The 25,903-nt window shown below is 43.0% G+C and overlaps 1 protein-coding gene across 1 annotated transcript in view; it reads left to right on the forward strand.

The window, feature by feature from the left end:
- The window catches only part of LOC113018452 (kinesin heavy chain-like), a 54,788-nt gene extending 29,197 nt beyond the window's left edge, over positions 1-25,591 (forward strand). Inside the window, exons 13-26 of the mRNA XM_080290771.1 lie at positions 621-689; positions 768-974; positions 2,012-2,158; positions 2,240-2,428; positions 2,580-2,697; positions 2,811-2,887; positions 2,990-3,099; positions 3,302-3,403; positions 3,723-3,783; positions 9,099-9,170; positions 9,489-9,593; positions 14,873-15,089; positions 15,184-15,351; positions 22,321-25,591. Of these exons, the coding sequence (XP_080146897.1) occupies positions 621-689; positions 768-974; positions 2,012-2,158; positions 2,240-2,428; positions 2,580-2,697; positions 2,811-2,887; positions 2,990-3,099; positions 3,302-3,403; positions 3,723-3,783; positions 9,099-9,170; positions 9,489-9,593; positions 14,873-15,089; positions 15,184-15,344 (1,635 nt within the window). The 3' untranslated portion in view covers positions 15,345-15,351; positions 22,321-25,591. The remainder of the gene's footprint in view (positions 1-620; positions 690-767; positions 975-2,011; positions 2,159-2,239; positions 2,429-2,579; positions 2,698-2,810; positions 2,888-2,989; positions 3,100-3,301; positions 3,404-3,722; positions 3,784-9,098; positions 9,171-9,488; positions 9,594-14,872; positions 15,090-15,183; positions 15,352-22,320) is intronic.
- Positions 25,592-25,903: the final 312 nt, after the last annotated feature.

Genomic DNA, 25,903 nt, shown 5'->3' on the forward strand with positions numbered 1-25,903 from the left:
GGGAGAGAACTAGTCTCTCCAGGATTTTGGACAAGAACGAAAGCTTAGAGATCGGTCTATAGTTTGAAAGGTCATAACAGTCAGAATTTCTTTTTTTAAGAATCGGGTGGACTACAGCATGCTTAAAGGACAAAGGAACACAGCCTGAGAGCAAGGAAAAGTTCATAAGAAATAGGATACCAGGTCCGATTACATCAAAACAGTCCTTAGCTAAACAAGATGGAAGAATGTCAAGCACAGTATTGGTGTTATTCATTTGAGCAACTAGCCGCTTAAGAGTCAAAAGTGACACAGGCTCAAACTGGTGGAAAGTTGAAATGCACTCAGGAATGGGGAGAGGATATAAAGCAGGGGGGAGGGAGGACTTAAGAGATGAGACCTTTTTTAAAAAGTGATGCCAAGGGATCAATGGACAGTCCACGCCAAAATTCCAGCATGTGCAGTAACCCCGGAAAGCACGCAGTGTCTTCTGGATAGTGTGTGAAATTATCTGTTGTCACAAGTTGCATGAATGGGCCAGATCTTGTCTGGTTTTGTACAGTCAGTCTTCTTAACGCCTGCTGTGGTAACTAGCTGGAAGACATGTTTAAATCATTAAACTCTGTCTGATTGATGTTTAGGATGATGAGATCAACCAGCAGAGTCAGATGTCTGAGAAACTCAAACAGCAGCTGATCGACCAGGATGAGGTGAGTCTCACCTGAGTGTTACATTCCATACTATCCACTGATCGATGGATCACAGGTTAATCAATAGCTCTCCACCAGCTGCTGGCATCTATCCGCCAGGACTATGAGCGGCTGCAGGAGGAGCTGTCCCGCCTGCAGAGGGAAAGCGATTCAGCTAAAGAGGAGGTGAAAGAGGTGTTGCAGGCGCTGGAGGAGCTGGCTGTCAACTATGACCACAAGAGTCAGGAGGTGGAGAATAAGAACCGCTGCAATGAACAGCTGAACGACGAGCTTGCTCACAAAACTGTGAGTCCACAGTCAGAGGGATGGATGGATGTTTGAATGGATGCATGGATGGATTTTTGGATGGATGGATTTTTGGATGGATGGGGGTGGATGGATGTTTGGATGCATGGATGGATTTTTGGATGGATGGATTTTTGGATGGATGGATTTTTGGATAGATGGATGAATTGATGTTTTGATGGATGGATGGATTTTTGGATGTTTGAATGAATGGATGGATTTTTGGATGGATGGATTTTTGGATGTTTGGATGGATGGATGGATTTTTGGATGGATGGATTTTTGGATGGATGGGGGTGGATGGATGTTTGGATGCATGGATGGATTTTTGGATGGATGGATTTTTGGATGGATGGATTTTTGGATAGATGGATGAATTGATGTTTTGATGGATGGATGGATTTTTGGATGTTTGAATGAATGGATGGATTTTTGGATGGATGGATTTTTGGATGTTTGGATGGATGGATGGATTTTTGGATGGATGGATTTTTGGATTGATGGGGGTGGATGGATGTTTGGATGCATGGATGGATTTTTGGAAGGATGCATGGATGGATTTTTGGAAGGATGCATGGATGGATGCATGGATGGATTTTTGGATGGATGGATGGATGGATGGATTTTTGGATGCATGGATGGATTTTTGGAAGGATGCATGGATGGATGCATGGATGGATTTTTGGAAGGATGCATGGATGGATGCATGGATGGATTTTTGGATGGATGGATGGATTTTTGGATGGATGGATTTTTGGATTTTTGAATGAATGGATGGATTTTTGGATGTTTGGATGGATGGATTTTTGGATGGATGGATTTTTGAATGTTTGGATGGATGGATGGATTTTTGGATGGATGGATTTTTGGATGGATGGGGGTGGATGGATGTTTGGATGCATGGATGGATTTTTGGAAGGATGCATGGATGGATTTTTGGATGCATGGATGGATTTTTGGAAGGATGGATGGATTGATGTTTGGATTGGATGGATGTTTGGATGGATGGATGTGTAATGAACCTGCTGTGTTTCCAGGTCAGTCTGGAGGCTGTTCAGAGGGAGCTGTCCTCCCTGCAGGAGCTCAGCTCTCATCATAAGAGGAGGTCAGCGGAGATCGTCACTTTGCTGCTCAGAGACCTCAGTGAGATCGGCAGTGTTCTCGGAACCACCGAGCTCAAAGCTGTGAGCCTCAAACTAGTTCTTCTTCTCATCTACTTCTACTTTTCATGTGTCTGAAAACAAACTCTGATTCTGTCTCTTCAGATGACTGAAGTGAGTGGAGTGATGGAGGAAGAGTTCACCTCTGCCCGACTCTACATCAGTAAGATGAAGTCTGAAGTCAAATCTCTGGTGAACCGCAGCAAACAGTTGGAGGTCAACCTGACAGAAAACACCTGCAAGATGAAGGTGAATGAGAAGGAGCTGAGCACGTGCCAGCTGCTCGTGTCGCAGGTGAGACAAATACAAACTGAGACACACACACACACACACACACACACACACACACACACACACACACACACACACACACACACACAGCCTGTCTGAACAGGTGTGATGATAAATTCACCTGTGCTGTTTGTTTGTGTGTCTGCTTGTGCAGCTCCGGGCAAAGCTGGGGTCTCTCACCGATGACCTCCAGAAGGTGGAGCAGAAGAAGAGGCAGCTGGAGGAGAGTCAGGATGCTCTGATGGAGGAGGTCGCCAAGCTCCGCGCTCAAGGTAATACTGCCATGGTTACAGGAAACAGTAAACTCTGATTGGCTAATTTTTAAAAATCCATCACAGGTGAACAGGTAGAAACAATAAGAGACTCTGTGTTTGTGTGTGAGCAGGTCAAATGCACGAGCTGACAGTGATGGACAAAGAGAAAGAACACATGAGCCAGCTGAAGGATGTTGTGGAGATGAAGGTAAACATGGCGTGACGTCACTGTGAGCAAAGTAACAATCAACAGTCTGTCAAAGCTAAATCAGTGATAGAGGTGATGGAAGTGTCACTGTGTGTTCTATAGAGAACGCTGGAGGAACAGATGGAGAACCACCGGGAGGTTCATCACAAACAGCTGAGTCGACTCCGAGATGAGATCGATCAGAAACACAGAGACGTCGACCGACTCAAAGAGTGAGTTATTGATTATTATTGATTGATTATTGATATTACTAATTACTGAGTGATTGAGCTGCTCTCAGACTCTTCTCAGCTGTTCTGGGTTCAGTCACATCGTTCATTTTAAAGAGATTTGTTATTGGTCAGATTTTTGCTTCAAGCATGTGTTTTGTCAGAGTGTCGAGCCGGCTGTTTCCAGCTTCTTTGTTTCTTTCAGCGTGAATCAGGCTCTGCAGCTGGAAAACAGGAAGCTTCAGTCTGACTTGGACAAACTGAGAGCAGAGGATCAGAACAAAGACCAGAAGCTTCAAAAGCTCATGTACGTTTGTCCCTCTGTTCTTGCAGTCGCCTCAAACATCGTGATTGAGGTTTTAGTGCCATCAGACATGGTTGTGTCCACATTCAGTTCACGATATAATCTGTGACGTCTAAGTGTGTCAGACAGAAATCATATATTTATTTATCATGTTATTTTTCTCATTTAAACTCCTGCGCCGCTCAGATGACATCATTGCATCATGTTGCCTCCTTCTGCTTCCACCTACCGTTTCTCTGACCAATTAGTGAACTCACATTAACAGGCAGTGGGTGTAAACGGAGTTCAGGTGGGTCATGCTAAACTCTGCTTGTGTCTTCAGGTTTGTGAACGAGAAGAGAGAACAAGCCAAAGAAGACCTGAAGGGTTTGGAGGAGACAGTGGTATGAGATTGTATTTTCACTGGCATAGATGCTCAGGGTCCAGAAGTGCTTCTGTGCAGCACCACAGTGGGTGTTACATCAATCTATGACTGAAGTGCAGATTTTCAATTCAACTAAAATTTTATATGAACTGTTGAAATGTGTGCTCAATCATCCAGATAAGGAAATCCATAAAAGTTGATTCTGTTTATCTTCTCTTTATGTATTATTGTAGGTCTACATTACAAGATAAAGCGCCTTGAGGCGACTGTTGTTGTGATTTGGCGCTGTATAAAGGATTACTCCTGAAAGTCTGCAAATAAGCTCTTCAGTTAAGGGCCTCCAATTCAATTTTTCAATTTCATTTCGTCATCAGGACGCTACAACACAGAGCAAACACCATCCCCACAGACACAGCGGCCAGGGAGGCAGAAGAACATCAAGAAGGCCCTGAGTAAATGTGGTTATCCCAGCTGGACTTTTGTCAAAGCTGGGAAGGCGCCAAAAGAAAGCTCCAGCTGATCCAAGAGAGAAGGACAACCGCTGCCTAACAGAAAACCTGTAGTGATCATGTACGTGTCAGGAGTATCAGTACAGTTGAGGCGCATTTTTCCTAAACACCGGTTCTCTGGGGCTTTCAAGCCCCAAAACATGTTGCGCCAGAAATTGGTCCACCCCAAGGATCGGGTCCCCCGACACAAACAGAGTAACAGAGTGTACGCTGTTAAGTGCAGGGGGATTGCCAGGATTTATAAATCGGAGAAACCAAAAAACCTCTGGTGAAGCGGATGGCACAACATAGAAGAGCCACCTCGTCAGGCCAGGACTCTGCAGTCTTCTTGATGCATGCAATCAATAACTTAACTGCTTAAATAACTTTAGGCCTGTGGCCCTCAAACCAATTGTGAGTAAATGCTTTGAGCAGCTGTTTTTGTAGCACATCAAGGACATTCTCCCAATAAACCCAGATACCCTTCAATTTGCATACAGAACCAGTCTATCCATCTCCACCACCCACCACCTTATGCTGTCACACCTGGAGAGGAAAACACCACAGTCACTGACTTCAACCACTTTTAACACAATCATCCCACACCAGCTGGTGGAGACACTGATGCTTCCAGGTGTGGACACTGCAACCTGCAACTGGGTTCTCAGCTTCCTGACAAAATTCAATTCAGCTTTATTTATACAGCCCCAAATCACAACAACAGTCGCCTCAAGGCGCTTTATATTGTAAGGTAGACCCCACAATAATACATACAGAGAAAACCCCAACAATCATATGACCCCCTATGAGCAAACACTTTGGTGACAGTGGGAAGGAAAAACTTTTAACAGGAAGAAACCTCCGACAGAACCAGGCTGAGGGAGGGGCGGGGCCATCTGCTGCGACTGGTTGGGGTGAGAGAAGGAAAACAGGATAAAGACATGCTGTGGAAGAGAGACAGAGATTAATAACAGATATGATTCAGTGCAGAGAGGTCTGTTAACACATAGGTTGTGTCCAAATTCACGGGCTGCATCCTCCTGAGGACGCATTTGTAGTCCGATTACGTCACAGCGACGTGACGAAGGCTGTCCACCCTGTGTAGAGCTTTCCTCTCTGCCTCAGTGCAGTTTCTGTGCCACACGTTGATGCCAGAGCACAGAACATTCTCCACCGCACATCTGTAAAAGGAGATGAGGACTGAGCTCTCAAGTCTCGCACATCTCAGCCGCCTCAGGAAGTAGAGCCTCTGGTGAGCCTTCCTGATCAGGCTGGAAGTGTTTTTCCAAATGAGGTTGCTATCTAGGTACATACCCAGGTACTTGTAGCTGGGTACTACTTCGACTGCAGATCCTCCGACGTGCAGGGGTGTGTGTGTGTGTGTGTGTGTGTGTGTGTGTGTGTGTCTTCCCCTCCTCAAGTCCACAGTCATCTCCTTCATCTTCTTCTCATTTAAGCAGAGATTGTTTTTCCTGCACCAGTCCTCTAAGTGTTCCACCTCCTTCCTGTAGCCGGTCTCATCATTGTTGGTGATGCAACCAACCACAGCTGCAAACCTTACAATATGACAGCCTGGATGGTTGGGTGAGCAGTGTGAACAGGAGGGGACTTAGCACACTCACTTAGTGTTAGGATCCTCAAAGCGGGCGCAGAACTGGTCGAGAGCCTCAGGCAGAGAAGGATCCCTGGGGCATTGTGTATCCCTAGTTTTGTAGTCAGTGATGCACTTACCCCTCCACATACTGCGTGGATCCTGGGAAGAAAAATAACAGTCTATCTCCTGTGTGTATGTGGCTTTGGCTCTCGTGACGCCTGCAGTCATTTCTCTTCTAGCCCTCCTGAGTTCCTGTGCGTCACCAGACCTGAAGGCGGCTTTCAGCAGGGCATGGACTTCTTCTTTGTTTTCTTTCCCGCCTGTCCCGTTTGGCTCTTTTGCCATCAGAATTATTGTCTAAAGGCAAAGAAAGATGCCCAACGGATTTACTTTACCAGATTGACCATCCCAGCCTTGCCGTGTTGGTCTATTTGATTTACCTTTGCTTTTATTGTTTATTTTATTTTATTTTCACTTGCTACACTTGGGACAGACTTGACTGGGGAAAAGAAAAGGGAGAAAGAAAGAGGGGAAAAAAAACAGCGGGGAAGATGAACGGTGATAAAGGGCAAAAAACAAAAACCAACAAAAAAAACAGACAAAAAATACAATCACCTGGATCACCTGTTGAGAAAGAAAAAAGAGAAAACAAGCAAAAAAAGAGAGCAACATAATAAACAACATCATGATGATCTATGTGAATATAACAGTAAATATTAAACATTATTGTGCAGCACGTAAGATCGACAGCGCACAGTGTGCTTTGAGGTAGGAGCCAAAAAGGGTGTAGTTTGTGGGTGTGATCACCCGTGTGTACACCTGTGAGCATGGACGCGCTTGTATTTAACAGGTTCCTTCATGTAATGATCTGCTAGACGGTGTGGGGGGCCACAGCCCCGTCCTCCAGGGCATAAAGCAGGTATGGAGGAGATCCAGGCTCCAGACATCCAGAGGCCCCCAGAACACAAGAGACCAAGGAAGACCAACAGAGGGGCAGCCGCGCCACTGTCCCAGAAAGAGCTGAGGAGAGTCCCAGATGAGGGCTCACTCAGCAGCCACGGAGCAGAAGCCAGAGGGGGTTGCAGTGACGTGCCCGTGAGCTCCGCCGGCAGCCAGCTGCGCCAAAGTGACCGAGCCCCAGCCGAGAGGCCGAGGGCACCCCACCCCCGAAGGGGCCCGAGCGAGCCCCAGGCCCCGACAAGCAGCCACCAAGGAGTGAGCCGGTGTGTACCTGGACGCCCATCCCCGGACACAAAGAACCACCAACGCACCGATGTCTGAGGGCGTCTGCCACTGGCAGGGGGAGTGGTGGGGGGAGATAGGCCTCCATACCTTGGAGGGCCTGAGATGTCCCCAGAGAGATGGCGTCTGATACCCAACCTGACATATAGACACAGACATACAGGCACACACAGACACAAACATCCATCCCCACCCTCATGCTCTCATATGCACTTACTCCACACTCAACCAACGTGGAGACAGACATAAAGAGACGCTGTACACACGATCACACTCCCCAAGCGTACTCTAAGCCCCGGGTCTAGGTACCCTTGCCCCTGGAGGGGGAAACTGCACCCAGACCCAGGTGGTGTTACCCTTTTCCCTGCGGTGGGGGGAGGCAGACCGCCCCGACTCCGCAGCAGCAGGGAGGCCCCACACTCCAGACCGCAGTCGGACAGCCAACTCCTCCTCCTAGCCCCCCCCCGCTCCTACAGGCAACAGAGAATGGGGGGGCAGATTGAGAGGTGGGCAACGACGCCAGGGGTGAGGTTGTACACCCTGCTGGTCTTCTGGATGCCGTGTAGCGTGCCCGCCCCCAAGGTCCTATATGTATGTGTTATGAGAGTGTGAGTAATGTGAATGTCTAAGTTGTGAGATAAAATTAAAGCACAGGCGGCCAGAAGGGGACGGGGGGGGGGATGCCTCCCCTGACCCCTGGTGACACACCTTTACCCAAAGGCCTTGCATGTGTGGGTGATTGTGGTGGAGCGGGAAGAGGGAGGCAGCCGGAGATGGGGAGGGAAGGAAGGGAGGGGCAAGTGGCCCCACCCTGTGCAGAGTCACCGTCACTGGGGCACACAGTGATGGTTTTTAGTGTGGTTTGGAGCGTCGTAGTGGGGGATGGTAGGCAGAGACCAGCATAATACAGATGTGGTCTGAGAGGCTGAGGTGGGGCGGGGTACTGCTCTGTATGCATCTCGCATGTTGGTATAAACATGGTCCAGCGTGTTATTTCCCCGTGTCGGTATGGTGACATGCTGATAAAACCTTGGTAAGATGTCTGTCAGGTTTAAGTGGTTAAAATCCCCAGCCACTACCTAAAAACCTTCCAGGTGCCTATTCTGAAGCGAGCTGATGTGTAGCTCCTTCAGTGCGTTGTTAGCATTAGCATGCGGTGCTATGTAGGTTGCTATGACAAAAAACTCCAAAAACTGAGAAGGTGAATAGAATGGGAGACTTTTCACAGTCATGAGTTCTACATCCTGAATTGAATTGACTGAAGCCTAATCTTGAAAGTAAGATAGTGTCTGTCTCCTGAATCCAAACTGGAAGCTGGTTCCACAGAAGAGGAGCCTGAAAACTGAAGGCTCTGCCTCCCATTCTACTTTTAAATACTCTAGGAACAACAAGTAGGCCTGCAGTGTGAGAGCGAAGTGCTCTAATAGGGTGATATGGTACTACAAGGTCATTAAGATAAGATGGGGCCTGATTATTTAAGACCTTGTATGTGAGGAGCAGGATATTGAATTCAAAATGGCAGCCACAGATGAAAAACCATCTCAGTCAGCACACCTCAGGGGTGTGTCCTGAGCTCGCTGCTGTTTAGACTGTTTACACATGACTGTACAGTCAGATCCAGCACCAACCACATTGTGGTTTCCAGATGACATGTCAGTGCTCGGTCCCATCAGTTACGGCGTTTAGTCCGTTTACAGAAAGGACATGAAGTAGCTTGAAGTCAGGTGTAGATCCAAAAGTCACAATCAATGTGGACAAAATGAAAGAGAGTGATTTCAGGAGGCCCGGCAAAGATCACCACACAGACCTCACCACAAATGGTGCTGCTGTGGACAGGGTGAGTAGTGTTTAGTTCCTGGGTATACTTTTGTTAAACGTCTGAAAGTCTACTCTTCAGTCACATGCTGGATTCTTGGTTTCCTCTGTGATGATGTACAGAAGCAAAATGATAAAGTCCAAAATGTCTTACTGCTGATGTGAGACCAGCTGAGTCTCTGTTTCCTCCAACAGGCCAAAGAGCTGCAGATGCTCAACGACCTTCGCAAACTCTTCATCGACGACATCGGAGCTCGAATCAAGAATGTAAGAATAAAAAGTAGCTTTACTTTGAGATTCAGAGCAGCAGAGCTTTGATTCGTCACACAATTGCTGATGTCACTTCCTGCTTTGAATGGTGTCGCTGCTCCAGGTTTACAATAAGCTCATTTATCATTTTCCAGCTTATTTACATTCAAATTTAATAAAGTTTAAAGAGTACCATTGCGACATTGCATTTCCACTGATGTTAACCTAACTGATCTGCCTCAGTCCATTTTGTGAGGAGTTTTAGGGATCAGTGTGTGTGTGTGTGTGTGTGTGTCCGTCCAGTGATAAAGTCTCATGTGTTATTGTCATGATCAGAGTTCAGAGAATGACAGCGATGAGGCTGGTGGCAGTTTGGCTCAGAGACAGAGGATCGTCTTCTTAGAAAATAACTTGGAGCAGCTCAGCAGGGTCCACAAGCAGGTGAGTGATCTCACCTAGTCTCTAAGCCCTACCCACAGGGTCACCCTCAACTGGTGTCTCCCCCATTGGAAGTTTGTGTTTCAGTTTTTAAAACCAGGATCTTTAGTGTGGGTCTGTCATTGACAGGTCACTCTGTGATTGGATGTTTGCTGATGTTGTGTTTGTTGGCAATTATTTCTTGAAATATGACAGAGTACAGATCCTGCAGTGAAGCTTGTGTCTCCAGCTGTGATCCTCTGTGTGACCATGTGAATGAGAAGCAGTCTCTCAGGTATAATAGTGCATAAAAGCCTAAGAATTTAGACGTGTAGACAGTGTAGAAGCTTCCAGGTGAAGGGACACTAAGTCCTATGATAAGGTGGAGACTTAGGCAGTGATGGGAATAATGGCATGTGATTACAAGTAACGCCGTTAATTTTTTCAGTAACGACTAATCTAACTAATTACTATTTCTATCGTAACACAGTTACCGTTACTAACAAGAAAATGCGGTGGCGTTACTATTTTTCAACAAACAGACGGTTGAAGCTGTGTTCAGTTGACCACATCTTATATCAGTTGCATGGAAATAGCTGTAAGTAATGTGGGCGCTACAGCTTTCAGCAGCTCCGCACGTTCCCGCTGACAGCAATCACTTTCTGCCTGATGATCACTTTTTCTCACAACACCTGCAGCTTAGGGTGCAAAACAATCGCACGAGTGCTGCTGTTTGACTGAGGAAGAATAAAGTAGTCGTGGTAAGCCAATCACATGACCACTTAAAGACAAAGCAACAAGGTGACATATACCCAGAGGTGGGTCGAGTGTCCAAAAATTGTACTTAAGTAAGAGTAGCATTACTTTAAAATATTATTACTCAAGTAAAAGTGAAAAGTAGTCTTCAAAAATGTTACTCAAGAGTAAAAAAGTACTTGGTGAAAAAACTACTCAAGTAGCGAGTAACTGTTTGAAATGTCTGATTTATTTTATAAATAAATGCTATCAGACAAACAAAAATAAATATACAAATTTTAGTATTTTCAACAGGAATATATGTAAAAACATCAACAAAATTTTTTCCAGATTTCAGTTTTTCACAACATAAAGCTTTTTTTCACCAATACCTACAGTAAATAATATAAACATATAAACAGTGCAAACAATTTCCAGTGACAAGATATGCTGTAAACTTTATATTAATTTTTGGAGATGTTTTTTACTAACTCTTGTTGAAAAACAAAATCCTGTCATTCATATCCCGCACAAACAGTTTGCAATGAATTCCAGATTAAGTTTAAAATAAGAATGCGTGCAAGGCTAAGCAGTGCTAGCCAATAGATCCTCCTGTTTGGCTGTTACTCTGGGAAAAGACGAAAGACGGTGATGGAAGCGTGACTGGAGCTGCGATGTAGCCTATATAATATTTATATTGTACGAACGTGATAATTATGTATTTTGTAATAACGTGATATTATATTGTTCAAACGTGAAAGGTATATTGTTAGAACAATATACTTTTCTATTTTTCTTTTGGCTGGGTGGCAGCTCTACGCTTCCGTATCCAAGGCTTTTCAATGTGACCTCACAAAATTGTGACGACTACAACAACCATGAAAAGAGTTGGATGGACATTGCTGCTCAATCACAATTGCCTGGTCAATGTTTTTCATTAGTAATTTAGCAAAGTTGACAGTGGTGTGTGTGTGTGTGTGTGTGTGTCTGTAAGACGGAGAGAGGGAGAGCGAGAGACAGATTTTGTATGATAAGCTTCATGTTATGGACGCACAGTTTGAGCACTCAGGTCGCATCAGAGCATCAGGCCGTGTGAGACCCTACATCGTGACCTATGAACTTCTAACCCCTGCAATTCAATTGTACAGTTTGAGCAGGAGCTGAATAATGCGACGGGAAAAAATCGCACAGTGTTTGCCCAGCTTAATGCAGACTGTTTAAACTAAACAAGCTGCTGCTTCACATAATAAACCCTGTCAGCTGCAGTATTGCCTTCTGTTTTAACAGTTAAAGCAGTAGAGACGAGCTGTTTGCATGTGCGTGGAACTCTAGCGTCATTAAACAGGCTAGCTGTTAGCTTATAGCTCACGCTAGCTGACCAGTGAGCAGTTAAAAAGACAGCTGAAGCTGCACAAAACACCCACAAACTTGTCTCTCTACAACGTAGCGCCGAAAATATGACTCGCAGCTTGAGCTCGACACAGCTGCTGTAACATAAGACTGACATCCAGCTAACCACAGCTAAAAAGATATTTAGAGAAAACTTACCGTTTCCTCAGGTTACACGAGCTGAGTTTTTTTCACGCTGAAAAGTTAGTTTGTTTTGGCTCTCACTGAAGACACCGACGCTGAAGACATAGCTGTTCTTTTGTGCTGCTTTTAAGAGAAACATTCTTTGTATATGAGGAAAATGCTGTTCATCCTCTTCAGCTGTAGCGTAGACGACTGGCTCTGCCATGTTTTCATGTTTCTTCTTTCTGTGTGTCCGCTACTTTGAAACGCTTGGGCCGCTCTGCCCGCCACAGTTTCAAACTGGTCATGACTGGTCATGTCAACTCCTCAGCAAGGAAAATCGCTATTGGCTGTCCTAAAAGTCCCTAGAGGTTGCTAAAAGACGTCATCACCTAATTTGCATAATTGGTCATGCTAATATAATTGTAACCTACGCTGTTGGAGAGAGAAATAACATCATGGAAGAGACACAAAGTGAGCAAAAAACGTCCTAAATGCATTTAGAATTTATTTAGAACTACAAATTAAATTTCTTTTAGCAATTTTTTTTAATATCACAATTCCAACCCTGTTCCTTTATCCGGGCTTCGACCGGCAAAAGTGACCCGAAATAGGCGCTCTGGTGGAGTTACTTTATGTGTGTGTGTGTATGTGTGTTTATAAGTAGTTTTAAACCTTGTGATCCACAAAACAGCATAACAGTAAAAGAAGAACTGCGTTACAGTCAGTGAGGAAGCAGCGGCTTCGCTCATGCGCGATTCATTTGCAGTTTGGACGCATAGGTGTGAACATCTCCTGCAGCTGGGGGAGGACTATCCTCCGCCCGTGAGCGCTTTAGCACGGGTGAGGTGCCCACGGCAGCACCTGCTGCTTGTTGAGAGTAAGAGCAACACGCCCTTTCACGTCAAAAAGTTGTCATAAATAAGTCTCCAATAACACCAGAAAAAGTTGCCAGATTTGTCGCTAGTCGCTTTTTAGAAAAAAAGTCGCTAAGGGGCCTGAAAACCCGCTAAATATAGCGACAAAGTCGCTAAGTTGGCAACACTGACTGAATGGCCACATCTGATTGATAAAAAAGTTACCGGAAACTCCACTGGCGGCATGTTATCTAATGTGTTAAACTAATTATTTTTTTAAAAAGTAACGAGTCGAATTTTGCAAATGTAGCGGAGTAAAAGTACCGTTTCTTCTTCACAAATGTACTCAAGTAAAAGTAAAACGTATCGTGCAAGAAAGGTACTTTAAAAGTAAATTTTTTTTCAAAAACTTAAGTAAATGTAACTGAGTAAATAGGGTTAGGGTTAACCCTAACCCTAACCCTACCCACCTCTGTATATACCAGTTTTTAAATTGTGTTGATAGGCCACATAAAACCAGACTCATGATAAACAATATATACGCGTGTTTTTTCCTCAATAGTTTCTTCACATTCACTGTCTAAGGACAGCGCAGCAAGCACTCTCTGCTTATGAGCAAACCCCCCCCAAAAAAAACCCAAAACAGGGGAAGTTTTAGGAGTGGCGGCAAGAGAGAGAGAGAGAGAGCGAGTTTTGAGATGTGAGAGATTTGTGACGTTTAGCGTGTTTGGAGTGTGTAGTTAGTGTGTTGTCTTGTGTAGTTAGTGTGTTGTCTTGTGTAGTTAGTGTGTTGTCTTGTGTAGTTAGTGTGTTGTCTTGTGTAGTTAGTGTGTTGTCTTGTGTAGTTAATGTGCTGTCTTGTGTAGTTAGTGTGTTGTCTTGTGTAGTTAATGTGCTGTCTTGTGTAGTTAATGTGTTGTCTTGTGTAGTTAATGTGCTGTCTTGTGTAGTTAGTGTGTTGTGGATAGTTTTGTGTTGTGTGTCAGAACAATGAGGCGACTGCTGTCTCCAGGTAGAAACAGGAGTGATACACCTGCTGCTGTCAGACCTGCAGGTATCAGGCTGTGATGTTTCCTTTATAGTGGACAGAAATTATTTTTTTGGAGTGGCACAAATAATTTGTGGCATCTTATTCAAGAATGGCTGATTGTTCTGTAAACAGTTTGAAATGGTTATTTAAAAAAGGTAAAAGGTAAATGGATGCAAATAACTTTGTTGTTTGGAAAACTTGTGCATATGATTTTAAAATTGACGATTTATATTTGCATTTAAAGTTATGAAATATGATTCATTAAACATGTTTGTGGTTGTTACAGTAAAAAATATAACTTTTTCTACTCGGATTTTATGTTTTTTGTCTGATTTTAGATCAATTGTGTTAATACAGTATGTCAAAATGAAAACGTAACTGTAAATTCAGACACGTGAGGTTGTGCTGAAAAGGATGATACCAAACAAGGCAAATAAATAGTTTTTAAAGGTGAAATGTAGAGGAAACATCAAAAGTAGTTAAAAATGGCCAATTATACCCTGGACCCCGGAGGGTTAAACACTGTTTTTTAAAGTAACAGAATAGTTACTTTCCAAGTAATTAATTACTTTTAGAATCTTGTAACTCAGTTACTAACTCAGTTACTTTTTTGAAGAAGAAACTAGTAACTGTAATTAATTACTTTTTCAAATTAACTTGCCCAACACTCCACTAGGGACCGCTTGAGACAAAACAACATCTGGCATCTCAGTCAGGGTTGCTTTCACGGTCACTAAGACAACAGGCTGTTAGGTGAAAGGTGAGTGAATAGGGAAAAGCACTTAGTACATGTTTAGCAGAGTTTGTAGGTGCTGCTCCCCTGGATTGGACAAGGCAGATTGCTGAGAAGCTGGGACCAGCCCGAGGCACCGACGATGGGAGAATTAAGTGTAAACTATGATTTCTCCCCATCAATTTTAATCAATCAGATAGATGCACAGTCTCATATAAAACTTTGTATACTGATAAGTTGAGGAACTCTGATCTGCAACTTTACAGCCTGTGGTCTTCTGAACAAAGGGGATCCATGTACATGATAACATGTAATCATTCATCGCCTGCTTTAATAAATAATAATTAAAGAAAGAAGTGTTTTACTGGGGATTCCTCAAGGTGGATAAACAAACACGCTTTCAAGTCACATAACTGACAGTAGCTGTTTCCTCCAGCTGGTTCGGGATAACGCTGAGCTCCGCTGTGAGCTGCCCAAATTGGAGAAGCGTCTCCGGGCTACAGCGGAGCGAGTGAAAGCTCTGGAAACTGCTCTGAAAAATGCAAAAGAGTCAGCCGTGAGGGATCGCAAACGCTACCAACAGGAAGTTGACCGCATCAAAGAGGCTGTGCGGTCCAAAAACCTGTTCAGGAAAGGACACTCGGCTCAGATTGGTGAGAAGATAACTTAAAACAAGCCAAGTCTGATATGTGATGTGATAGGCTGTTTGTCTTTACCTAAACTCACCTGTTACCTGCATTCATATAGCCAAGCCAATAAGAGCCGGTCATCAGCACCATCAGAATCCGTCCTTCTCCCATGCTATCCGACCTACCATCAGAGGAGGGGGTGCAGGGTCCAGCCCACAACACCAACCCCCCCGACACCAACCTCAGCAACATCTCCACCAGAACAGCAGCAGCAAGTAGGCTCCAGGTGAGTCACACCTCAGAAACCATGGCACACAACTACAAAGCTTCAGCCACAACTTTATTTCTGTCAGCACTGCTTGTCAAACTGATCTGTTTTATTACAGCTCATTAAATAAAATGCTTGGGAGCTTTTCTACTGTATATTTGAGTGGAGGAAAACAGGATAAAAGACATGCTGTGGGAGAGAGCCAGAGATTAATAATAACTAATGATTAAATGCAGAGAGGTGTATAAACACATAGTGAGTGAAAAAGCTGACTGAAGAAGAAACACCCAGTGCATCATGGGAATCCCCCAGCAGCCAACACCCACATAGCAAGCAGGTCTGGCCCGGATCTGGTATCAAGCCGGGCCTGCTGGTTGACTTCTGGCATGGTAAGTGGTATGTCATCCAGATGTGGGCCAGGCCTGGCGTAGATGCCACTGTTTATGTTCCTATTTTCCTATTTTAGTTAGAAGACCCAAATGCCATGTTGCAATTAGAGATGGCACGATACCGATATCATAAATTTGGATATCTGCCAATACCGATATGAATCCGATATAGTGTGTTTTTTAATCAATAAAACTTTTTTTAATATCTTGCTGCTTTTTGTATAAGTTCATACTCAAGTTAAAAAAAACACTAAAGCTATTCTGTTATACCTTTATGCAAAAAATGCACTGCACCCAAAATATTTCATAGTTCAGCAAAACTGATCAATCTAATAAACTTAAACCTGCTCCATCCTCCCTGTTCTGGTGTTTTAAAGAGTAAGCAACCTAACTAATAGGGTTCTAAAACTCCCAGCAAAAAACCCCAAAAAATAGGGAACCACCCTCCACCTCATGATGCTTAATCGACGTAATCAACTTTAATTTGATGCAGTGTGGAAAAAAAATACACAGAAATAAATTAATTTTGAAGAGTAATTAAATAGATTCATCATCTTTCTTCAACAGAACTGCAGACTGCACAGATGGTTCCCTAAGGAAAAAGTACTATAGCTTACTAGGGTATATTAGACTTAATAGTTACTATATACAGTAATGGACGACAGACAAACGCTTTTAAATCTCCAATTCTCTTACTCGCATTGCTCGGATCCATATTGGAACCTGGGCAGTGTTGGGGAGTAACGGAATACATTTACCGCGTTACGTATTTAAAATACAAAATATGAGTAACTGTATCCGTTACAGTTACCGTTTAAAAAGGTGGTATTTAGAATACAGTTACTTTGTTGAAATAAATGGATTACACAAGGGTATTTTCCTGTTTCATATTATCGCGGGTCAGGACTGTTTGGGTTCTGTTTGTTTTGTTGTTCCAGGCGGCAGCGTTACGGTTGCCATGGTTACAGGGTAACGCTCTCTCTGTGTTTCCTGGGTGAGAGAGCACCTTTTTGTTGTTGTGCTAAGCTAATAGGCAGAATGCTACAGGCATCGCCCTAAATAATGTAGCCTCATGGGCAGTGTAGTCCGTGCTGCAGGGAGAATGGACTGCTATACACGTTATGTGTCTGTGAGCGCGAGGAGGGAGAAAAAGGAGAGTAGAAAAGTACAAGTTGTCATCGAGCAGAAACAGGAGCTGGAAGCACATATTATTATAGCATATATAGCATATAATAATAACCACTGCAGCCAAACAGAGAGCCTGACGAGCCCAGTTGTAAGTAAGCTATTAAGACTTAACTGTACACTGTTCGCGTTTTCCTCCGAAACAATAAGTTCCGTTGGAGCAGCCTTTCAACGCCTCTCTCTGTCTAAAACTTGACCCAGAGAACAAAGTAAAGCTATTTTTCGGCTACGAGCCCAACACGGAACCCGACGTATTAGTCAGAGGTCCCTTTACTACGGTTTGGAGCCGCGGACCTTCAGTAACAGTAATAAATCACACAGCAATAGTACATTCATGTAGTTGTAAAAAGCATGATAATATATTAAGAAATCCAAAGTATTCAGAATATGTTACTCTCATTGAGTAACGTAATAGAATACATTACAAAATACATTTTGGGGCATGTATTCTGTAATCTGTAGTGGAATACATTTTAAAAGTAACCTTCCCAACACTGAACCTGGGTGACGCCACCCTGTTACGGCTAGACTCCACCAGTATTTCCTGCCTACCCCTTCCCAACCTGCACAAGAAACGTTACAGGAAACGGGGTAATAGGAGTGTTCTTCGCGTCCGCCTCAAGGCTTACCTTAAAGCAAGGGCTACGGATTATCCAAATGCTGGCCAGGATAGTCTACGCTTTCTCCCCTCCTCCGGAGATAAAGTTTCTTCTCTTAAGTCCTCGCTTCCTTTAGTGTCGAGCCCTGTTTCTTCTCCTGGTTGTTCATCAACCTTCCATCAGTTTGAGCCCGTGTCACTCCTTACTCTTAAGCGATTAGTTGAGCAACTGAATAATACTAATCCTATATATATCCTCCCATCTTGCATAGTATAGGTATAGTATATCGACCCGTCAGCTTTTAAACATGCCGTAGTCCAGCCTGGTCTTAAAAAAAGGAACCTTGATTATAATGATTATGTTAATTGCAGGCCGAGCTCCCATTCCTGTCTAAAATTCTCGAGAGGATAGTTTTTTCACAACTCCTGTCGTATTTGGATGCGAATGACATTATTGATAAATTCCAGTCTGCCTTTAAACCACGTCATAGCACCGAAACAGCTTTGCTTAGAGTCCTAAATGATCTTCTAATTGCTGATACTGGATGCGCTGCGGTCCTAGTTCTATTGGATTTATCCTCGGCATTTGAAATGGTCGATCACAGCATGTTGTTAGCGAGGCTTGAGCATAATAATAATGGATTGGATTTATACAGGGAGTGCAGAATTATTAGGCAAGTTGTATTTTTGAGGAATAATTTTATTATTGAACAACAACCATGTTTTCAATGAACCCAAAAAACTCATTAATATCAAAGCTGAATGTTTTTGGAAGTAGTTTTTAATTTGTTTTTAGTTTTAGCTATTTTAGGGGGATATCTGTGTGTGCAGGTGACTATTACTGTGCAGAATTATTAGGCAACTTAACAAAAAACAAATATATACCCATTTCAATTACTTATTTTTACCAGTGAAACCAATATAACATCTCCACATTCACAAATATACATTTCTGACATTCAAAAACAAAACAAAAACAAACCAGCGACCAATATAGCCACCTTTCTTTGCAAAGACACTCAAAAGCCTGCCATCCATGGATTCTGTCAGTGTTTTGATCTGTTCACCATCAACATTGCGTGCAGCAGCAACCACAGCCTCCCAGACACTGTTCAGAGAGGTGTACTGTTTTCGCTCCTTGTAAATCTCACATTTGATGATGGACCACAGGTTCCCAATGGGGTTCAGATCAGGTGAACAAGGAGGCCATGTCATTAGTTTTTCTTCTTTTATACCCTTTCTTGCCAGCCACGCTGTGGAGTACTTGGACGCGTGTGATGGAGCATTGTCCTGCATGAAAATCATGTTTTTCTTGAAGGATGCAGACTTCTTCCTGTACCACTGCTTGAAGAAGGTGTCTTCCAGAAACTGGCAGTAGGACTGGGAGTTGAGCTTGACTCAATCCTCAACCCAAAAAGGCCCCACAAGCTCATCTTTGATGATACCAGCCCAAACCAGTACTCCACCTCCACCTTGCTGGCGTCTGAGTGGGACTGGAGCTCTCTGCCCTTTACCAATCCAGCCACGGGCCCATCCATCTGGCCCATCAAGACTCACTCTCATTTCATCAGTTCATAAAACCTTAGAAAAACCAGTCTTGAGATGTTTCTTGGCCCAGTCTTGACGTTTCAGCTTGTGTGTCTTGTTCAGTGGTGGTCGTCTTTCAGCCTTTCTTACCTTGGCCATGTCTCTGAGTATTGCACACCTTGTGCTTTTGGGCACTCCAGTGATGTTGCAGCTCTGAAATATGGCCAAACTGGTGGCAAGTGGCATCTTGGCAGCTGCACGCTTGACTTTTCTCAGTTCATGGGCAGTTATTTTGCGCCTTGGTTTTTCCACACGCTTCTTGTGACCCTGTTGACTATTTTGAATGAAACGCTTGATTGTTCGATGATCACGCTTCAGAAGCTTTGCAATTATGAGACTGCTGCATCCCTCTGCAAGATATCTCACTATTTTTGACTATTCTGTGCCTGTCAAGTCCTTCTTTTGACCCATTTTGCCAAAGGAAAGGACGTTGCCTAATAATTATGCACACCTGATATAGGGTGTTGATGTCATTAGACCTTCTCATTACAGAGATGCACATCACCTAATATGCTTAATTGGTAGTAGGCTTTCGAGCCTATACAGCTTGGAGTAAGGCAACATGCATGAAGAGGATGATGTGGACAAAATACTCATTTGCCTAATAATTCTGCACTCCCTGTATAGCCCAAAGCACTTTACAATGCCACTATTCATTCACTCTCGCATTCACACACTGGTGGATGCAAGCTACGGTTGTAGCCACAGCTGCCCTGGGGCAGACTGACAGAAGCGAGGCTGCCATATCGCACCATCGGCCCCTCTGGCCAACACCAGTAGGCGAAGTGTCTTGCCCAAGAACACAACGGCCAGGACAGAGAGCCCGGGGATCGAACCGGCAACCTTCCGGTTACAGATGCGCTTCCCAACCCCCTGAGCCACGGTCGCTCTCCAATAGGTCCTTCTCGGTCAACCTGGGCACCTGCTCTTCCTCCGCTGCACCTGTCTGCTGTGGAGTGCCTCAAGGATCTGTGCTGGGCCCTATTCTTTTCTTGCTGTATATGCTCCCTCTAGGTGCAATCTTTGAGAAATACAATATCGCTTTTCACTGTTATGCTGACGATATACAGATCTACATTGAACTAGCTGATGATCCTGCTCTGTCTCTGCACTGCTTTCAAGAGTGAATGTGTCAGGTCAAAGAGTGGCTCTTAGGAAACTCTCTTATCTTGTCAAGGCTCTGAAGCCAGATGCAGGGAGACATGGAGAGAAAAACATAGGATGACGTAGGGAGATAACACAGACGAACCGGCAACAGGCAGGATAACACACAGGGCTTAAATACACACAGCAGTAATCAAGGGATGGGAGTCAGGAGAGGAACACACATGGGAAAAATCAGAGCTGATGAGACAGGGAGACGTAAATTGAACACCCTCACATGAGACAAAGACCTTCAAAGTAAAACAGGAAACTCACACACGCAAAGACAGACTCAGAGACGCGGGCTTAACACAGACCTGGCTACAATAGAGGGGATACACAGAACCAAAACGTAAGAATAAACAAAGATACATCAAGAAATCAAAGATTAACAATACAGAACAGAAAACACTGGGTCACAGACCCAGGACTGTGACATATCTTAAATGATAATAAAACTGAAATCGTTGTATTTGATAGTAATATTCCTCGCGGACAATTTCACGATGCCTTTGTTTCCCTTGCCAGCTCCCTCTCTGACACTGTTAGCAATTGATAAACAAGTGTCCGCTGTAGTTAGATCTAGTTTCTACCAACTGCGTGTCATTTCTAAGGCTAGGCATTATGTTCTGCATAAGGACCTGGAAAAGCCTTTGTGACCTTCTGGAACTGGGAGGTTTGAATCTATTACCCCTGTTCTAGCTGACCTGCACTGCCTACCCATTAAATACTGCATCCAATTTAAAATACTGCTGCTTACTTTTAAAATTATCAACAACACAGACCGTGCGTTTGCCTTGGCTGCACCACATTTATGGAATAACCTTCCTATTGTTATCTGCGCGTCTGACTCTATCCAATCATTTAAATCACGGTTAAAAACCTATTTATTTAACCTTGCCTTTCCTGCTTGTTAATGCCTGCATCTGATCCCTAGACTTACTCTATTTTACCTTTTATACATATCTTTTGTGGTTTTGTGCTTTTAACATGTTTTACTTGATATGCATTTTATGCCATTCCTGTGTATTAGTAACACTGACCTGTTAGCATACTTGGTATTTTGTTATGGTCCTATAATGTTTATAATATTTCTGTCTTATTTTCTGTCTTTTATGTGAAGCACTTTGGTATACCATTGGTTTTTAAATGTGCTCTATAAATAAAGTTGTATTGTATTCTTTTGTTAGAGGATCTTCGGGTAGAGTTTTAAATCTCACATTGATATTCCAGAAGAGCGTAGCGGGTGTATGAGAGTCTTTGTATCTTTCACACACATGTTGTGTAATAGGGGGCAGAATCAATAGAAAAGCAAACAAAAAACAAAATAATGCACCTGTTTTAGGAGCCGAAGTAGCACGCTGCCATCACATCAATCCAAGATTAATTGGATTCCTCACAGTGTTATTGGAGGCCAAGGTAACGCCATTTAAAGTATCTGGTTAGATATCATGTTTTTAAGGTTTTTAGAAAACCCTGATGGACTAATCCCAGGCTATCGAGACTAGCAATTGGGACATGGAATGTCACTTCACTGGTGGGGATAGGTAACGACAGGCCAAGAGGACCATGGGTCAGGCAGTAGCCGAAGCAAAAACCTGGGTTTAGGTGGAATTCGGAGAGGCCGTGCTGAAAGCCTTTTTAATTCTACTGACATGTCATCTGTATGAAAAAGCAGAGTCTGTGTACAAGGGGGGGCGAATTGTCAATCACCGGGAGTGAGGCCACTTAAACAACTCCATGGTTGCAGAAGTCCTGGGGTGGAAGAAGTTTGGCCTAAGTTCCTGAAGGCTCTGGATGCTGTAGAGCTGTTTTGGTGGTTCCCATCTTTGCCCTCCCAGGAAAGTCTATGCCAGGGTGCTGGGAAAGAGAGCACATATCTACATGGATATTAAAGTCACTCGCTATAATTATTTTATCTACACTGATAAAAAGTCTGAGAAAACTGAATAGGAACAAACTCTTTCTCCCGGGTCAGAGTATGTTTAATATTTAATGTTGAAACCCTGAATTAACTGTTTAATCAGTCAGTTTGTTAACTTCCTTCTGAGTCGTCATTTTTTTAATCACTCCCATTCTTCACAGGTAGCAGATGACTCTGGATCAATTTCCTTTTCTGTGGATCTTTGAACTCTCCTGTTTTCACCACTCTGCCTATACTGGAACCACACCCCACAATGTTCTGCCTTAACAGCCATTCCACCTTAAACAATCCACCTTAACAGCCTTGCCAGCTTAACAAACATTCCACCCTAACGCAGGTGCTCTCTCTGACTGTTTTCTGAATTTTTGTTGTTGTTCTTTATTCTCAAACAATCAAATATCTTCAAAGAATTACCGCTAAGAAAAGTTAGTATCTTCTTTTTTTTTTTTTTAACTAAATGACATTTTTAGATTTTGGGGTCTCTGTTGCCTTTATTACACAGCACAGTGGAGAAAGAGAGGAAGGATGCTCTCGGATCAGTTCTGCCTGGTCGCTGCATCTGGTTGCCTTTAGCTGTGAGCTAAACCTGAGTCTGAATCTGAGTCTGTAAACCTGTCAGTGTTTACTCATCATGTTTAAGACATTCAACTCTCAGATTTAAAGCAAACAGATTTTTCACAGAGGTGCAGAATTCCTCGTTTGAAATTAAATTAAAAAATAGTTTATTATCTTTAAAAAGTGTTATTCTCCAAACCTAGGTAATCTGGAAATGCTGCTCCCTGATTCCAACTCCACCCAAGGACAAAAACTTTTAGCAGTCTAAACTCTACGCAGCCATTTGTTGACTTCGGCAGTGAGCCACGCCAAAATAAAGGTCCCTAATGTTCCCTGCCCAATATGAAAGTCAAACAACAGATAGATTTCTAACCCAAGGTCCTACTCAAACAAGAGAAAATAGATTTCAACAGAAAAGGCTTCTCATTCATATCAGGCTGCTGCCGTGTTTAACATATAGTGAAAGAATACTCCAGGTTGTCTAATTTACAAAACTATTAATAACTATTTACAAAGAGCTTGATTAGGTCTCACAACGCCACACACACAAGTTCACTCACTTTACTCACTAATGAACTTTTTGACTCAGGAGTTTCACACAGAGAACACTCAAAAGTTACCATCAGAAACACACAGCTTGTTGTCCAGTCTGGGAACAGGAATCCAAGCAAACAACTCGGCTGTCAAGATATACCCACACAGGACCCTGGGAGGGAGGAGAGAGAAAAACCCACACCCACATTCTCTGGTGGGAGGGGTCACACAAATAAAAACACACATAACAATGATACTAAAATCAGTCAGGGCTGTAGACTAACTTTTTGCCACAGTTGCCTGGTGCACCTAACTTTTTTTCCTTAGGTGCACCACCACCTGTCAACACAAAGTTCTTTGTTTGGAGCACATTTCTACAAGAAAGACAAGTTACTGAAAAAATTGTTTAAAGTGCTTCACTGAGCTGAAATTTAAACTTAAAACATCTCAAGATATATTCAATAAAAAGAAAATGTAAATTACAAAGACCTGAAAGTGCCTGACAGGCTTCAAAATGAACATCTCAGTATCTGAACAGCTTTATATCTTATGGACCCTCCCCCATTACAGTCACATGGCCCTCAGATGTCCTGTAATCTGGCCTTTTCCCCCTTTTTCCCCATGTGTCTGTGATGACACCTGTAACCCGGGCACACGTGACATCATTACTGTACATGGGGTTTACCTTCAAGACATTTTTCTTGTGAAGAATTATTTTGGACTTGAACTTAGTGAACGGAACATCTTCTTTGGGAATATCGTAGGCAATGTTAAACTTAATCATCACATCGGCCTCCTGTGACGACCTGTTTGCTGCCGCTGAAAGGCAGAGGGGAGAAGCCAGTGCATTTATCGCAGCATATAATGTGTTTTCTGAATGCACTGCTTTTTCAGCGTTTCTTTTTGAAACGTATTAGCTGCAGTCACAAATGCAGTATTGCCGGCCACAGTTTCTCCACACTCACTGCAGTAAATGCAGTGCGTCATGTTGTCAGCTTTACTGTATCTTAGCCAGGGAAACTGGTCAAGCCGCTCTCTTCCCAACGTATACACTTTACGCCTTTACTGTCAGTGGGCTCTGAGTCCATCGTATGTGGCTCATTATCTGATGCCGTCTCTGAACCAGTGTTAGACATAACCTGAGAGGTTGATGGCTCCGTGTCAGAGCACTCGCTATGAATTTCAGAGGGATCAGGCCTTAACGAAACAGTTATCAATCGTTCTTTTCATCTTTTCTCATTACCCACAACTACAGCCACTTCTATCAGGTCTAGGCTGCTCACCTCTGTCTATCTGCCTGCACCTTCAAATGTACACACACAGGCTTACATCTGGACCATGACCAATCAGAGAGCTCCTGCCCCTCACTATCTCTGATTGGTTTAGACCACGATACAGGCATAATGTGTGATGTTTTCTTTACTTGAATGACTGGTTGCACCGGTGTGACCTAGGATTCTTTTAGTCACACCACTGAGAAGTTAGGTCGCATGTCACACTCTAGAGCCTTGTTTATGTTGATGCATTAAAAACCTCAAATCTTTTTTTTTTAATGAAACAAATGTTTCTCACATTTTTTTTTTCATTTTGAAATAAAAATTTCAAAGTGTTACAACTTTTGATTATATGAGTTTTTAAACCATAAATATGATTGCAGCTTTAAAAGACGCTGCTAGAGGAATAAAATTCAGGAAATTCCAGGAACATGATCGAAAGTTTTTCTTTTTTTCTTTTTTTTAAAAATGAATTTAAAACTTGTTTTCCTGACGACAGTGTTGGATTGCAGATATTGATTGTGTGTTTTTAATGTGTTTATTACTGAAATGTAATTTAAGGAGTTTATTTTACTGTTTATTTATTAGCTTAAAGTGAAAAATGTGTATGTTACTTTTGTCACCCAGCTGGAAATGATCATGTGTCAGTGTGTTTGTGCATGTGTTAGTGTTGTGGTTGTTGTTGTGAATCTGTAGTAAGTTTACAGAGCGGCGAGGCTGATGAATGACAGCTTCAAAGTGACACGATCAGCTGATGGCAGATGTTGTGAACAGGAAGTTAGTGGCATGATGTCAGCCAATCAGAACATCATGTTTTCTGCAGTGTTTGTGGTCACTTTACATCTCCAACATTATTCAGTATTGAAAGCAAACTAAAGCACATCTGTTTGTAAGTGTTTATTGATGTATTGGTAATGTTTACGTGCTGCTAATGAAAGTGTTTATCATAACTATGTTCATAATGTGCTGTAAGAACAAAGTGAAGTGATTCACAGGTTGTTGTAAAGACATCGAACATCACGTGTTTCTGAACTTGTCAAATAAAGTGAAAAATTGAGTGTTTATCTGACATCAGGAATAGCGTTTACTTCTTAATCATTTATTTAAACACTGGAAAAATTTGAGATCGGATGATTAAACTGATAAATTTTTCATATACAGGTCAGTGATGTATCTGGCTTAAGTAGTTAAGCTCGTGATTAATTACAACAGCTGTAATCGGGTTTATGTGAACTATTGGCATCGTTATTTATTTATGTTATGTTTTGCACTCTGTTTTTGTTGAGATGGTGTACGCATCTTCAACACATTTGCTATTTTAACTGTCTTAAGGAGTGGAATGTCCCTTCTATTTTTTTTCTGTTTCTTGTAAAAAATCTAA

The sequence above is a fragment of the Astatotilapia calliptera genome, chromosome 16, assembly GCF_964374335.1.
Source record: "Astatotilapia calliptera chromosome 16, fAstCal68.1, whole genome shotgun sequence".
Lineage (NCBI taxonomy): Eukaryota > Metazoa > Chordata > Actinopteri > Cichliformes > Cichlidae > Astatotilapia > Astatotilapia calliptera.